Source organism: Hemicordylus capensis, chromosome 2 (assembly GCF_027244095.1).
Source record: "Hemicordylus capensis ecotype Gifberg chromosome 2, rHemCap1.1.pri, whole genome shotgun sequence".
Taxonomy (NCBI): Eukaryota; Metazoa; Chordata; class Lepidosauria; order Squamata; family Cordylidae; genus Hemicordylus; species Hemicordylus capensis.
The window spans coordinates 94,531,697-94,548,919 of record NC_069658.1 but is presented as its reverse complement, the minus strand read 5'-3'; the positions used below and the strand labels follow the sequence as shown (position 1 = coordinate 94,548,919).

The 17,223-nt window shown below is 44.8% G+C and overlaps 1 protein-coding gene across 1 annotated transcript in view; it reads left to right on the top strand.

The window, feature by feature from the left end:
• Positions 1–4,014: 4,014 nt before the first annotated feature.
• The window catches only part of HABP4 (hyaluronan binding protein 4), a 28,943-nt gene continuing 15,734 nt past the window's right edge, over positions 4,015–17,223 (top strand). The window contains exons 1-2 of the mRNA XM_053292389.1: positions 4,015–4,449; positions 14,265–14,415. Of these exons, the coding sequence (XP_053148364.1) occupies positions 4,149–4,449; positions 14,265–14,415 (452 nt within the window). The 5' untranslated portion in view covers positions 4,015–4,148. The remainder of the gene's footprint in view (positions 4,450–14,264; positions 14,416–17,223) is intronic.

The following is a 17,223-nucleotide window of genomic DNA, read 5'->3' as shown; positions in this document are numbered from 1 at the left end:
AGCTCAGACCCCATCAATGTATTTATGAAGTTGGATTTTTTTGCCCCAATATGCATCACTTTACACGGCTAACACTGAACTGCATTTGCCATTGTATCACCTACTCACGTATATGATAGCTGAGCTCCCCTGCTAGAACCTCCAAACAAACTCAAGGCCCATTTGTAGCAAAACATAGTGTAGTCAAGCTCCCAAGACTCTATTTAGTTTACCCTAAATAGTTTAGCACCATCTACAAATTTGGCCACTTTGCTGCTTACCTCACTTCTTGATCCTATATGAACAAAAAGTTGGTAAGGCAAGACTTTCCCTTGCACAAGCCATGTTGGTTCTTCAGCAAGGCCTGTTCTATGTTTAACAAGTCTGAAAAGCTCAGTTCCAGAGTGGGTATATGGTCAGCATCCTCTGCTGTGAAGACAGACTGCTTCTCTGCAATCTTCTCCTTAATAATCTCTTTCACACCATCATCTAAGGGGCCAGCCACCTCCCTGGCAGATTTTCTACTTCTGATATATTTAAAGAAGTTTTTGTTATTCCCCTTGACACTTCTAGCTATATGCTTCTCAAATTCTTTTTTTGCTTTCCTTATTCTCCCTTTACATTTCTTTTGCCAGAATTTATGTTCCTTTCTATTCTCTTCATTTGGGCAGGACTTCCATTTTCTGAAGGAAGTCTTCCCTTTTATAGTTTCCTTGACTCTACTTGTTAGCCATGCTGGTGTTGTCCTGAACTTATTGGTACCTTTGGTCTCCTTAGCATACATTCCAATGGAGCTTCTATTATTGTGGTTCTGTGCTTTCTGGAGTGATTTGACCATTCTGACATTCGCTTTCAGCTTCTTTTTTACCACTCCTCTCATTGTTTTAGAAGTTTCCTCTTCTGAAGTTCAGTGCATCTGTGTTGGATTTCTTTGGCAATGCTTCACTCGCATATAAGCTGAATTTGATCACACTATGGTCACTATTACCCAATGGTTCTACAACTTTTTATGCCTGTTTTTATATGTTTTTAGCTTAATGTTTTTATTGCTTTTTTATTGTATGTTTTAATTTTTGTAAACTGCCTTGGGGTTGTTTTTTAATGAAAGGCGGTATAGAAATGTAAAAATAAATAAAAAATAAATAAATAAACTCTTACATCTCACACCGGGTCCTTGGCATTACTCAGGATTAAGTCCAAGGTCACCTTCTCTCTGGTTGGTTCCCAACTGTTCTAAGGCAGTTAGTATATCTAGAAATTTGGCCCCTCTGTCAAAATCTGCATGTGAATTTGCCCACTCTATGTGGAGGTAACTGAAGTCACCCATTATTACAGCTCTGTCTCTCCTTAATCCTGTCTGATTTGCTTCTCCAACTCCAGGTCACTCTCAGTGTTTTAATCAAGAGGGTGACACCCTATAAACACATTCCTTTCAGTCCTCGTATTGTCACCCATAATGATTCTGTGGAGGACTCATTTTCTAGCTTGTTGGATTCTATCCTTTCTTTAACATACAGTGCTACTCCACCCCCAGCCCCGTCCTTCCTTTAGAGTTTGTATCCAGGAATAACAGTGTCCCACTGGTTCTCACTGTTCCACCAGGTTTCCGTTATGCCCACTATATCTATGTTTTCATTAGCAACCAAGCAGTCTAGCTTGCCCATCTTGGCTCAGAGGAGTCTGGCATCGATATACTTATTTCTCTTAGGGCATGCATGTCCTTAAGAATTTGGCGGCAGAACTCTCGCGAGACATTGCGAGAGTTCCTGGGCCCAGCCACAGCGAGAGTTGAGAAAAGGGAAAAAATGGCGGCGACGGGGGCGGGCCGCAAGCAAAACGGCAAGAAGAGGTTACCTCGGCTGGCTGCTGGGAGGCGGAGGCAGCGGGACGGCCTGGCCAAGCCAGGCCAGGCCATCCCAGGTATGGAAGAGGTGGCGGCCCAACCTGGCGGGAGGTGGAGGGACGGCCTGGCCAGGCCATCCCAGGTATGGAAGAGGTGGCGGCCTGAGCAGGCAGAGGCGGCGGGATGGCCTGGCCGGGCCATCCAAAATATGGGAAACCTTTCGGCCTGCCGCCACCGCCCCAGTAAGAAGGACCTGGCTGTGGCGAGAGGGGGGCAATAGAGAGTGGGGGAGGGGATCAGAGGGGGGGCAAGAGAGAGTGGGGCAGGGGGGAGGGGGAAGAGAGAGTGGGACAGGAGGGTGGGGACAAGAGTGAGTGCGGCAGGAGGGGGGACAGTAGGCCCCCCCAAAGCACACAGATGCTCTGTGCAGGTCGGCTAATTGATATATAAACACCTATACACCGAGGCTCTTACCTGTGTTGGTGTGTGCTATCTCCCTTACTATTGTTTGATCTTTTTTACCAACTGTCATGTGTTTGTCTGTCCTACTCCTGATTCTGCTCTGTACTCTCTACTGTTTTATCTGAAAGGTTTGCACCCTCACACATTAGGGGATTTTGCTTGCCAAACCAGATACCACCCAGTTCCTGCCAGCACCCCCCTAGGCGTCATTTTAAAAGCTGCTCTGCAACCTTTTCGATTTTAAGCTCCAGCAGTCTGGCTCCATCTTGATTCAAGTGGAGCCTGTCCAGGGGCGTAGCTATAATTGAGTGAAAGGGTTCAAAGAACATGGGCCCCCAGCTCCTGAGGGCCATCCAGCTCCATCCTTCCCTATTTTATTCATTATCTCCCTCACTCTGGGGGTTCGCCAGAGAGAGGGATGAACACGGGCCCCCCTCTCCCCTAGCTACGCCCCTGAGCCTGTCCCTTTTCTACAGGCTATGTTTGCCCCAAAATGTATCCCATTACCTAACAAATCTAAACCCCTCCTCCCACACTACAGTTTCATCCACGCATTGAGACCCCTCAGCTCTGCCTGCCTTGCTGGCCCTGCATGTGGAACAGGTAGCACTTTGAAGAACGCTACCCTGGGGGTCCTGGATCTCAGTATGCTACCTAGTGCTATTGAGTAAGCTACCTACAATGTGAAGAAAATGGATAAAGTTTTTTTTCCTGTTTCTCATAATACAAGCGCTACAAAGATTAAGAACAGATTAAAATACTTATTCACATAAATGGAATAAATTTTAAAAACACACAAAAGGATTTGCTGTTACAATATGTGGTGATGACTGTAAACCTAGATTGCTTTGAAAGAAGATTGAGTAAATTTGTGGAGGAAAAGTTCATCAACAGCACCCAGTCATGATGGAACTTCAGATTCAGAGAAATTATGCCACTGAATACCAATTTCTTGATAGAAACAGTGGGAGACAGCTATTGCCTTCACACGCGTGGCTTCTGTTTCTCAAAGGCTACTTTGAAAAACAGAATGCTGTTTCTATCCTAAAATAAGTTTGTGCTTGGTGCTAAAATCCCTAAAAACAAGTAGCAGACAGATGTGATTCTATATGACTCTCTGTGTGTGTTTTATTCTTGGCGTTGGGGCGGGGTGGGGCATACAAAATTAGGAATCCTTGTATTTTAATACGTATTATAAAGTAGTATTTGTAATTGTTTGCTGATCACTATGAACTTCCATTTTACAGATAAATAAAGTTAGTTCTGTTAAAGTAATATACCCGCCGTCTCCTACACTTACTGATTGCTCGTGCGGCTTTAAACATCATAAAAATTTCAGTTTGTTTTTTTGTAAATTACGCGATACAGTATACAGTTTCCCCATCCGCTCCAATGTGGAGCGAAACCAATTAATATGTTTAAGAAAAGTAATTAACAAATAAATAAATAGCTTGGGCCAAAATTCTCTCTACCTCGAAGCAGTAAAAAGAGGCTTTGGCTTCTAAAAAGCTAACCACGTGACGAAACAAACGCTTTGCGTCATTGGCTAACGGCGTGGGAAAGTGTGTGAGGAAAGGAGATTCCGTGTTGTCATTGGTAGGCCGGGAGTACCCGGAAGCACTGATTGGTCAGTGGTTCTGAGCGTCGTCAAGGCGCATTATTGGGTATGGCGATTGGGGGTACAGAGCGTGGATTGGTTGTGTATGCTGGCCTCGAGACAAGGCTAGCGTGTCGATTGGCCAGTGCAGTCGGACGGGGCGGGAGAGCGGCCATGGCGTGGTTACTTGGGCCGCGTTGAGTCAGCCTTGCTTCTTTCTGTCGCATTCGGTAAGGGTCGGCCGCCGGTGCCGCCGCCGCCACGGCGATGATGAAGGGCACGCTGGCCAGCCCCGTAGCCGCCGCCAGCACCATGCAAGAGAGTTTCGGCTGCGCCGTCGCCAACCGCTTCCATCAGCTCCTGGACGACGAGTCTGACCCTTTCGACATTCTCCGGGAGGCTGAGCGGCGCAAACAGCAAAGCAAGAAGCGCGAAGATGCTGCCGTCTCCGCTGGCAGGAAACCCGGCCTTGGTGGAGCCGCTGCCGCTGCCGCTGCCGCCAAAAGAGAATCCCAGAAGGAGCGCAAGGGCCCCACGTTCCTGCAGCCGGAGAGCCCCCCAGCGCCAGGTAGATATGTGGGGTGTGGAGGCGGACGAAGAGCGTGGGTCGGGGAGCAAAGGAATGGACGGGAAGAGGGAGGGCGCCGGAGGTTGCAAACCCCAGTTATTCGTAAGTCGGTCCCATTGAACTTGGTAGGACTTACTTCCGAGTAAAGGTGGGCCTGTACGTTGCTCGGCGCAGATTCTCGGCTCTTCTGCTTTGGCTTCTGGCTCTGAGCGAGGGAACTACGAAGAGGAGGGTGCCAGTGGCGCCTTCGACTTAAGGAAGGGGTCTGGTCTGGTGCGGTGCATTGCGTTGCGGCTTGCTGCGGAAGTGATGCTGCTTCCCGGCCCCAGCGGCGCAGGCAGGTCCTCTTCTCTCTGCTCCTCCGCAGTTGGCGGCTTCTCCTTGCAGGGATGCCCCACCTGAGACTGCAGCGAGCGGGCGCAACTTCTGCCTGAGAAATGACTGAGGGTTGCGCAGCCGCCCGCGCCGAATGAGTCGCCTCGGCTCTTTCTCGAGCGGACCGTGGGCGAGACTCCTGGTTGGGACGGGCTGGGCCGCGTCGTCTGGATAAAGACGAGCAATTGTGGCGTCTGACGGGGAGGCGGCAGTTGTGGCGAAGGTTAAGTGTGCCTGAAAGTTGTACTTGCGTCTCGTCTCTGCCTTCAGCGCCACTTAACTCAGGGCTGGCCGTAGTCAAGAGAGAGCGAGGGCCGCTTCTGGGTGCCCCCCGCCCCTTTTCCCCAGCTCAGCCCCGTCAGTGGAAAGGCACTTTACTGCCAAGCTGTCAAAACTGCTAGTCCGGTTACTTTAAGCAATCTCTTGTGGCACAACTTAACTGTGGCTCAAGTTAGTGTTCAGGATTTTTGGCCTAAGAGCCTTCTTTTGAAGGTTGTGTTATGCGCTTGGGATCAGAATTATGAAATGGAGACTAGATGGGCCCAAATTAGTTATTTTATAAAAGCAATAGAGTGATGCTTTTGAACTTTGGTGCTGGAGGAGAGACTTGTGAGGATACCATGGACAGCCAGGAAAACAAACAAATGGATCATAGAACAAGTCAATCTAGAATTTTCACTTGAGGCACAAATGACCAGGCTCCAACTATCATACTTTGGACACATTATGAGAAGGCGCAGCTCCCTTGAGAAGTCCATAATGCTGGGAAAAGTTGAAGGAAAGAGAAGAAGAGGACGACCAGCAACAAGGTGGATGGACTTGATCGCGACAGCAATGTGAGTGCAACAGCACCACTGTGAGACCTTAAAGGCCAAGTTGAAGACAGATTATCCTGGGGAGAATCTATCTATGTGATCGCTAAGAGTCAACACAGACTTGATGGCACTTAATCAATCAAGCTTTCAAAAACACAAGGGCATATTTGATTCCTCTAGCACTTTGTTGCTGCAACCCCACCCACCCCCCATTATGCCCCATCTGTGGTGTTCATTAACTTGTGAATAAGTTACTTAAGTGATATGAAAGGAGCAGCAGTTGCAGTAACAGTTATAGAATGTCCATGATGGAGTGTTCAGTCTAGGATCGACTGCTGCAGAGACTTGACATGTGCTGGCTTCAAAGTTTGTTTATCATTAAATTTTCATTCTGTCTTTCATTAAAACAATCTCAAGGCTACTTACAAAACACTTAAAACAATATAGGATTATAAAAGTTACACAACAAAAATATTAAAACAGAATATAAAAACACAAATCTAATTAAAAGTTTAAAAAGCAGACACTATGACAATAAAGTACAGAGCAGTAGCAACAAGATTTCACACGCTTTCTAAAAACTGATCGAAACTGAGGTTGAGACCTCCTGGGACAAGTGTCCTGAGTGCATGAATCCAAAAGTTTTCTCTTGCTTCAAATTTCACGGCATCCAATGGCATCTCTATTGCAGTGTGTTCGCCAGTATTAATATGTTTGGCTACTGGTTGGTCTAATGTGTGTGTTGTAATTGCAGACTTGTGATTACATAAGCATGTATGTAGGTATGTTGTCTTACCCAAGTACTGAATATTGCATCCTGGTTGTTTGCATTCAATCAGGTGGATCACATTATGGGATCTGCAGCTGATGTTGTGTTTGCAAAACAGACGTTTGAAATTTGTAGGATTTTAACTTCAAACATTATAGTAAATTTGAATCTGCAGAAGTGCATAAGAATAAGATTTACTTTTCTTTTTTCCAATATATCTTTGTTCAGTACAGAAAATAGGGGTGTTTAGCAATGTAGGAAGCAGATCAAAGTAGAACTTTGCAATAGCCCATTCTGCTCCTTGGTTTTGAGGAGCTTAGGGCAATGAAACAACTTGGACGACGGCTGAGGAAGAATCGTGATGAATCTGTCCGAAAACTGGCTGGAACCCATTTTCAGGGCTACTCTGTGGGGCAGAGAAAATACGTTTTTTTTTCCTCCATCTCCATTGTGTCTCTTCAGTGTAGACTGGCAGAGCCTTTTTCCTGTAGCAAAGTTATTGCTTCACACATCCCTCTGGGTAATGGGGGACAAACCTTCTATAGTCTGCTGTGACCAGTTTGAATGTCACTTTGCAGCTAAAGTCGCTCGCATCTGTGCTGATTTTGGCAGTTCTGGCAGATGTGCCTCAGTTATTATCTGGTCCTATTGTGTTGGATTCTTTTCAGTTGGTGCAGCCTGAATATGTAGACAAGATCATGGGCAGTGTGCAGGCCATGTTGTGTGCTCTAGACCAGGGAATTCTCAACATTAGGTCTCCAGATGTTATTGGACTTCAACTCCCATAATTCCCAACAAAAGGCCACTGGGGCTGGGAATTATGGGAGCTGAAGTCCATTAACATCTGGAGACCCAACATGAGAATCCCTGCTCTAGACCCTTACCCTTCATGGCTAATAAAATTTGCCAGGGAGGGTACAGGCCGGGAGGGCAGGCTGCCATCATGCCTCAAGGAGGCGGTGGTGAGGTTATTTAAAAAGTTCTCCAACCTTGAACAATCATAAATTTGCTTCTAACCTTCCCCTTTTAGGGCAAGGTGATAGTGCATGTGGTGATGTCTCAGCTGCAGAGGGTCTTGAATGATACGGATTATCCAGACTTCTTTTTAATTTGGCTTCTCTCCTGGGTATGGGACTGAAACTGAAACTTGGTGGCCCTAGTGGATGATCTACACCAGGAGCTTGATGGGGGAGTGCATCCTTGTTAGTTCTGCTAGACCCCTCAGTGATGTTTGATGCCATGGATCATGGTATCCTTCTGGATTGCTTCTCGGGGAATGGTGATTGGAGGCACTACTTCGGAGTGGCTCTGGTCCTTTCTTGAAGGGAGGAAGGTTCAGAAGGTGGTGCTGGGAGACTACTGCTTGGCTCCTTGGCCATTGACCTGTGGGGCCCTGCAGGTTTTGGTTTTTGTCCCCCCAAGTTCAGCATCTACATGGAACCACTGGGAGAGGTCATCTGAGGACTTGGACTGAGTTTTCAGTGTTTGCAGATAACATTCAGCTCTATCTCTCCTTATCACCTGATTCTAGGGAGGCAGTGGATGACTTGAATTAGGGGTTGGAGGCTGTGATGGGCTAGATGTGGGCTAGTAAACTGAGATTGAATCTAGACAAGATGGAGGTGCTGTTGGTCAATAGGAGAGCCAATCGGGATGAGTGGATTTGACCAGTTCTGGATGGGGTTGCACTCCCCTTCAAAGGGCAAGTGCACAGCTTGGGAGTACTGCTGGACCCAGCTCTGCTTTTGTATGCTCAGGCGGAGGTGGTTGCAGAGCTTCGGCTAGTGCTCCAGCTGTGTCCCTTTCTTGAGAAGGCAGATCTGGTCTCAGTTACCTATGCCTTAGGCACGTCTCGGCTGGATTACTGTAACACACTCTACATGCAGCTTTCTTTGAAGAATATTTGGAAACTGCAGTTAGTGCTAGGATTTTATCTGGAGTTGCCTGTTGCGATCGCATTACATCCATTCTGAAAGAGCTGTACTGGCTACCAATTTGTTTCCGGGTCTAATTCAAAGTGCTGGTTTTGACCTTTAAAGCCCTTAATGGTTTGGACTATGAATATCTGAAGGACTGCCTGCTCCCAAGAGTTTCTGCCCACTTGACAAGATCATCAGAGGGGACTCTGCTCCGCGTGCTGATGGTAAGAGAGGCTCAGCTGTCGTGCATGCGGGACAGAGCCTTCTCAGTCGTTGCCGCCTAGGCTTTGGAATGCTCTCCTGTCTGGTAGCCGCTCCTTGGCCTCCATCACAGTTTGTAGAAAAATAGTAAAAATGTGGCTCTTCACCCAGGCTTTTATATGAAAGTACAATTTTTACTGCTTCTGTTTTGTGTTACTATTTTTAATAGGTTTTTAAACTTTTAAATATGTTTATATTTAATATCTGTACTTTTTTGGATATTGTGCATTATTTTAATTATATTGTAAACCACTTTGGGATTTTTCTTAATGAAAAGCAGTATAGACATTGAACAATAAATAAAATAAAAAAAGTATAATAATAAATAATAAATAAATATGACTTAACGGAAGTACAGATGGATAATCTTTCTACATAACTTCTGTAAAAATACCTAGTACAGTAGCTAATGTTCATGCTAATTTACCTGCTATTAGGATAACTCTTGTGACATTCATAATTAATTCTGGTGTTGATGTACTGATAGAGGACTCCTTTATTTCACTTTTGGCCCATGTGGAAGTATTCTTTATTGTAAGCATCAAGAAGGCTTAACGTAATTTTGGGTGCATATTCTAGCATTTATTTTATCAACAAATTGCTACTGCCCTTCCCTACTTGGTAGTCTACCCTGTTGCAACATTTTTAAATTGTCTGAGGTCTGTATTCTATGGCTATTGCCTTCTGCATGAGCTCTTGCAGGATCTCAACCTGCAGGATGGAGCAGAGTACCACTGCTACCACTTGCACTGTTCTTTTGGACTAGAAACTGTAATCTACTAGCTGCTTCTGTGCTTGGGATTTCCTAAGGTTTTTCCCCTCAGCCATGTAATGTTAGATACACTATACAGAAAATAGCATGTTAACAACTCTGCTAGTCTCCAAAGTTGTGCAGTAAACTGCAAACTCTTGTTTCCTGTGCATTAACAAAAATGCACAGGAGTGTTTGGATAGGATGAACAATCCAAGCATTTTTCCAGCATGACATGTTTGATTGCTCTTGATTTTGAAATTGGAACCATCTAGCAAAGTCATGAGAGATCTGACTTAAGAGTTACACGGAAATGTATAGTTTGCGGTCTTTCATTGTGGGGTTTCTTAACCTTGGGCCCCCAGATGTTGTTGGATTATAACTCCCATCATCCCCAGACATGACCTTTGTGGCTGAGGATGATGGGAGTTGTAGTCCAACAACATCTGGGGGCCCAAGGTTAAGAAACCCTGGTCTACAACATTGTGTTCTGATCTACTACTGCCATTTTCCAAGAAATAAATCTGTAGTGAAGCAGGAGGAGTCGAATACATGCTGGGGATTCCTAAACATTGTCATATGCTGCTATCACGTGGAAAGATGGATAGCTTCCATGTTAATGGAACTGCTGTGGACCCAGCCCTTCATATGGTCTATGGTTTGCTAAGAATGCCATAGCAATGTGCCATTGTCTCAGTGGCACATGGTGCCCCAAACAAAAAATCCTTGGCTGACCTTGTATTTTGTAATGAGCATTTTTTTCAGCATAGATAATTCTGGTGAGTTGCATATCTCTGCCATACTTACAGTGTCTTCTGTTTGTGACTGATTTGCCCAAGTCAGTGTTTTCCAAGTGTGTGCTGTTACAGAACAGGAGCACAGGACTGCTCCTGCTGGTTGATCAGGTTTCCAAAATGTGTGGAGAAAACCTCTGCATGTTCAGCTTTGTCTCTTGCAAATGCTGAAAGTGCAGTTTCCAAGGAGCCTGGTCAGCAAATGTTTCAGAGTTGGGGTGTGACCAGTGGATGCAGTGGTGATTAATGCATTTGTACTGGTGACACGTGCCTTAAGAGCAGGAATAGCCCCACTGTCATTCTCAAAAGCTGCTTTGTTGATGCAGTTTTGCTCTTCGCTTCCTGCATTTACTGAACATGGGGAACATTTCATGAGAACAAGGCTTGAGAATAAACTGCATCTGAGTGCAAACTATATATTATGTGAAATGTGTAACTGGCTACATGATTCTAACAGTTGTCATCCCCCCCTCCGCCCACCCCCTCAGTTGTGGACCCTGTGACAATTGCATCATCAAACGTGCTGAAGGCTCCTGGAGGGAAGCTTCCATTGACAGTAATGGAACCTTCCCTCCCAAATAGCAATTTTGGTGGATCATGGTAAGAAGCAGTGCTCTCTCTAATGCGTGCACATGTGTGCACACACAAGTTTTTAAATGTCTGGGAACACCCCACTCTGAATATATATGTACACACACACTGCCCTGATACTGCCACCCAGAACAAAACTCATTCTAGTGATGTGCATGGACCACGTAGGCGCGGTCCGATGCCGGGGTGTGTGTGTTGCTTTAAGGGGGGGGTTGTACTTACCCCTCCCGCTGCTTCCCCCCCTCTGGCACTCCAGTTTTAAGCCAAATCTTCTGCCCCCTTGTTGTTGTCCAAACCCGGAAGTAACATGGGTGCATGTGCCTGCTGGCGCACGCTGCCGACAGGTGCATGCGCCCGTGTTACTTCCGGGTTTGGATGACAACAAGGGGGCAGGGAGGAATGCTGCCACCCCGAAGATTTGGCTTAAAACTGGAGCGCTGGAGAGGGAAAAGCGGTGGGAGGGGTAAGTACAACCCCCCGCCCTTAAAGCAACACACACACACCCGCCGGCGGTTTGTCAAACCACAGGGCAAGTGAACTGGTTCTCAGGCCTCCAACATGGCCTGTGAACCTGTTCGTGCACATCGCTAACTCATTCTGCACACAGATGAAAAAAATTAGAGATGACACTGGTGAGAAGGAAGAGCATTAAACACTACTTTGCAATGGGTCTGATCCTATCACCCCATCTATGATTGCTGTTTACTTAATAAAAGTACATATCCTGGGCCAATGATGCATTCTACATATTAGCACTTAACTTTTAACAATTTGTTTCATTCTTGTGAATCCTAAAGGTAACACTACAGATATATCAATGGCTCCAGGTTATGGAGGACAGGTCTGTCAATGACTATCAGTCTGAGGGCTATAGGCTACTCCAGCCTCAGAGGCAAGATGCTTCTAAACAGGGTGGATTTGATTTAAATCAAACTGATTTAAATCACGATTTAAATCACTAGCAGGGTGGATAAAAATAAAAAAAATCCGATTTAAATCAAAAAAATCCGATTTAAATCAAAAAAATCCGATTTAAATCAAAAAAATCCGATTTAAATCAAAAAAATCCGATTTAAATAAAAAAAATCTGATTTAAATAAAAAAAATCCGATTTAAATCAAAAAATCCAATTTTTTTATTTCAATCAGATTTTTTTATATTTTTATCCACCCTGCTAGTGATTTAAATCGTGATTTAAATCAGTTTGATTTAAATCAAATCCACCCTGCTTCTAAATACCAGTTGCAGGGAGTAATAGCAAGTGAGGGTATGCTCTCAGCTCTTGCCTGTGGGTTTCTCAGAGGCATCTGGGGGGCCACTGTGTGAAACAGGAAGCTGGACTAGATGGGCCTTGGGCCTGATCCAGCAGGGCTGTTCTTACGTTAACACTCACCATGAAAGAAATATGGTTAACTTTGCAACATTTTGCAAGAGTTGAATTGACTGTTTAAGTTTTTGGAAGCAGGCATGGATCCACTGGTCTCAAGTCTGGTTTTGTATATTATGATCTTACATTGAAATAGTCTGATATAAGAAAACCCACATCCTCTATCAAAGGGGTTTTCATGTTTACTTTTTTGGTCCCAAATGACCCAAGCTAGGACTAGCTGACCATATTCCCTGTGTGCACAGTATGCTTTTCAGCAAAAGTAGTGCTTGAGCTAGGTGATTATGAATATGCTCTCTTTCCCATACAGATCATGTATCTATGGGGAAAATATGTATCTGTGTGCAACACTGTGTGTGAAGTGGTCTTTGGATCTTCTGAAGGCTTCCCCAGCTAATTATATTCCTAGCAATCTATCTAGATATATCATTTGCTAAGACGTACCTGTGGCTAATCCTGTGTGTGGCAGCTCTCGTTTGCAAGCGGGCTGCTGGGAGGGGGAGGGAAGGCGGTGGCCAGGGGTGCCTGAGAATCTGGGGGAGAGCCAAGAACAAGGGGCGGGGGGAGGAACAACTAGAGGCACAGATGCTCTGTGCCCGGGCCAGCTAGTATTGCATTGGTTGGCTTAGTGTACTTCATCATATTTAGCATTTTGACAATATGCTTTCACTGAGATGAGGTTTCTGAAGCAGTCTTTAGGTGGGACAGAGGGACTTTTTGGACTGACATGTTGACCTATAAATGTTCATTTCTTCACAGTATCTTCGGATATTTTTCATATCTATGTTGGAGTAGCCTTGGATGGGGCTCCTGCTCTTTATCTTGTGTTTAGAATAAATAAATGATTTTTGTTTATATAGCTGAGAAGTGTTTTCTATGGGTTTTATTTTGTTGGAACTGCTTAGATAGTAATTCAGATGTCACATATTAGGATCTGAAAATTTGTTTTTGCCCAGGTATTTATTTAAAAGGCCTCATGAAAAGCAGAGCTTAAATTCTTGGCTCATATAAGCAAGTTAAGAACAATACATATCTGGTCGGTTGAAGTCTCAAGATGTTGGCAGCATCTGACTAATCTACAGTTAAGATGTTGGTAGTGTTCACTTGTGTACTGAGAGAGACTTAAGCACTCTTGAATTATGTGTTTGTCACCCAGTGCATTCATTGAACTGGAAAAATCATGGTTCTATCATATGTTCGGGGTGGGGGTGGGGGGCGTGAGTTTAATAATGGCTATTACCAAAATGTTATGCTTCTCAAATAATAGGGGTTGTGAGTGTGCTAGAGAAAGCAATTAATCTAGGTGAGTGTTGACATTTAAATTGAGGCTGCTGTTTTGTAAAGAGATTTCGGAATTAACACAGTTTGGAAGGAGAGAAGAAGTGGAAGGTGACAAGGGCAACCCAGCCAGACAGACCCCATTGCATGAGCCACTCTGTTGTGAACAGTGATGCAGCCCCATTTATATTCAGTAAAGAGCCCAACTTCTGATGCATTTGTGCAGTGCATACAGGGTTAAGCCTTGACTGTGCATATACGAGGAGCTGCCTTTCACTCAGTCTAATTGTTGGCTCATCTAGTATAGCACTGACTACTCTGACAGCAGCTCTGTGGAATTAATAGCAAAGATGTTTCCACAGCCATGCTATATGAGATCCTGTAATTGAAAATTCCAGGGAAGGAAACCTGGAAACTTCTTCATGAGCTTTGTGAGCTTTATTGGCTTGTTGCCGTCTCTGTTTCTAAGCCATGACACATCCTTTTAAAAACTGTTCCATAGCTGAAACTGACCATACAACTAATATGGGTTATATAAGATCACCTCTCTAGTTCAGATATGTTGCCAGCTGCTCAAATGTATTAAGTAATTGATAGAACTTCATCATTTTCAGTAGCAGTCTGAATTTAGCTCTCAAAACAAATGATTAAATGTTATTCAGTACTAGTGCTAGGCTATTCAGATATTACCAGTGCAGTGGGAGGGATAGATTTCTGAAGCATAACAAGAGAAAAATTGCAAGTAACACACACTAATGCGGAAGTTGATATTATGGCAAATGGTATTGCATATGATAATTGCAATCAACTTGTATAATACTTTAGTTTTGTTTTTTGCTACCAGTTATCTAAACAATTTGTTCTGTCTCCCAAAGGCCAGAAGCGAGCTCCGAAAAGGGGAGAACAGCAAGGATGGAACGATAGCCGAGGTACAGAGGTAAAGCAAGATAAAGCTGAATGGAGACCTTCTTTCAGGGAATATCGTCCTCATGAAGTGGATAGGCAAGCAGAGTTTATGCTAGAAAGGTAAATGCTCTGAAGGGAAGCATAAGTTGGCCTTCAGTGGGGTTTTGGAGCCCTTTTACAAGCTGCTATTTAGCATGACCTGCTCACCAAGATGGTAATCAACACCATGACTTTGGCCAGTGATCCCGTGTAGTGGTGGTTGTGGTCTTTGTCTTCATATCTGTGCAGTCACCGGCTGCACAGAACATTCTTTGGAACTTTGCAGAGTTCTGCATCAAGAGTTTTGCCACGAGCCACACTCGTGGGGTGAGAACACATGCCCAACTAGGCATGGCCTATGCTTCCTCCCACATTTCTTCAACTGCCACAGTAGTAGCATTGAGCTGATCTTTATCTTGGACAGAAAGCCTCTGCTACCAACAGAGTTTGGCATCAGACTTCCCCCCTCACCTTATTTTTCTCCTGTATGTTTCATTTTTCTCTTTAGTTATTTTTCTTTCTGCCTTGTCCACCTTTACCCCACTTCTCAGTTTATGCCCCTGAGGATGTCGTTCTGCAAGTCTTGCATTTCTTGGAGTAAATTCCCTTCATTGCCTGCTTAGAAAAGTGCAGTGTCGAATCTTGCATCCATTGCCAAAAATTCACCAAGGAGGCAAGACGCAACAAATTGTCTTGACTTTGTGCTGACCTCTGGGGGGGAAGTGCTGGAAATCCCTGAATCCTTGGCCCAAATTCCAAGCACTATAGGCAAACCTCTGCTTGGTTTTGGCCCCACTCATCACTTCACTCGGGTCTTTGGAACTCTCTGTAGCATCTCCCATGTCAGCATGGGGAGTGGTGGATGCGGGAGTGTCTCACCTCTCTATCTCTTCACTAGCACCACTAGCCTCGACTTCAAGGCTCAACATTTGATCTGACTCTCCAACCAGTGTTGTTGATGCTCATTTCACTTTTGGCACTCTGTGCACTGGTTGCAACCTCTGCAGAACAGAGGAGGGCAAAGATGTATAAGACAACTGCTCAAACATTTACTGTCTCTAAGAAGCATACAAAGATTGGACTCTGGGACATATAAAACTAATTCTGAAAGAATTACACTGGCTGCTGATATGTTTAAGTGAAATACAAAGTGCTGGTCATTAGCTATAAAGCCCTGGACATCTTAGGTCCAAGGTACTTAAGAGACCACATTCTTTGTCATAAACCTTTCCGCCTATTAAAATCTGGGGAAGTCGGTTTACAGTTGCCACTGGCTCGTCTGGTGGCAACTAGGGGCTGGGCCTTCTCTGTGGCTGCCCCAGGGCTTTAGAACTGTAGCAAGACCTTTTTAACTATCGTAAAAAAAGTTGAGGTTACTATAAAAGTGTTATACGTGCCTTAAAAATAAAGACCTGAACATGAAGGGACCAATTCTGGCATTTCTGTATTGAAATATTTCATATACTAATGATTATATATTGTACTGACTCAGTTCAAGAATACAGTGCACAGATGTGATTGAGGTGTATAAAATTATGCATGGAGTGGAGAGAGTGGACAGAGAAACTTCTTTCTCACACATACACAACACTAGAACCAGAGGTCATCCCATGAAACGGAAGATTGGGAAAATTAGGACCAACAAGAGGAAGTACTTTTTCACACAGCACATAATCTATAGAAGTCTTTACTGTGAGATGTGGTGATGGTCGCCAGCTTGGATGACGTTAAAGGGGGCTTGGACAAACTCATGGAGGACAGGTCTATCAACGGCTACTAGTCTGGTGGTTGTGGGCCACCTCCAGCCTCAGAGGCACGATGCCTCTCAATACCAGTTGCAGGGCAGCAACAGCAGGAGAGAGGGCATACACATACCTCTTGCCTGTGGGCTCTCCAGAGGCATCTGGTGGGCCACTGTGTGAAACAGCATGCTGGACTAGGTGGGCCTTGTGCCTCATCCAGCAGGGCTGCTCTTATGTTCTCATCTCTGCCTTCCATATGACATCTGTCTCCTATATATCTTCCTTTGCTGATTTTCAGTGAATAGACACTAAACTCTGTGGATGTCAGGCATGCTCTTTCCTTCTGTGTCTAGCAGTCTTCACACCACACCTGTTTTTCTGTTACTGTGGACTGGCAACACCCTCACAATATCCCACAAAGTTCATCTCCTCCACAATCAAGATTTTGCCTGGTGCAAACTTTGGTCCAGGCCCAGTACATGCAATCTATAGTGGCCTTGCTACCCTTTAGCCAGGGCTCTGCTGTCCTAGAACTCTGCTGAGCTGCTGCTTGAGCTTAATCACCCACCTTTATTTGGCATTACATGCCCTAGATGTGTGTTTCTGTTCTGATGCTACCTTCAGCAGAGCAGTTCTGCAGTCTATTATTACTATTCTGCTTTTCAACAAATTTTTCAAAGCAGTTTACACAGGAAAAGGAAAAGATGTTTCCCCATCCCCTAAGGGCTCACCAGCAACATTTCTCACTGTCGAAATGTTGTGTTGGGGTTAAGTAAATGCAGTTGTGCTCCCTCTGTTAAGTATGTGAACTCCCACTTTAGAAGGTCCCTTTCTGACTAGTTGACAGGAGTCAGTTATCATTGTTTTCAAATAACCATGCACCTTCCTTCCTGGTAAGGTAGATTGCTAGTTTCCCGTGGGTGTGAATGCAGAGAGACTATGAAGAATAGGTTGCTTGCCTGTAACTGACGTTGTTTGACAAGTCATCTGTACAATCCCATAACCCAATGATCTGAATGGAGGAGACAGACCATGCTTACCTGGGCTTATGTTCTCATGGCTCCATTGGGCCATGGCTCATGCCAAAACTCTTGAGACTGAAATCTAGAAAGCTGCAAAGGAGGTTCTGTGCAGGCACATATTCCAT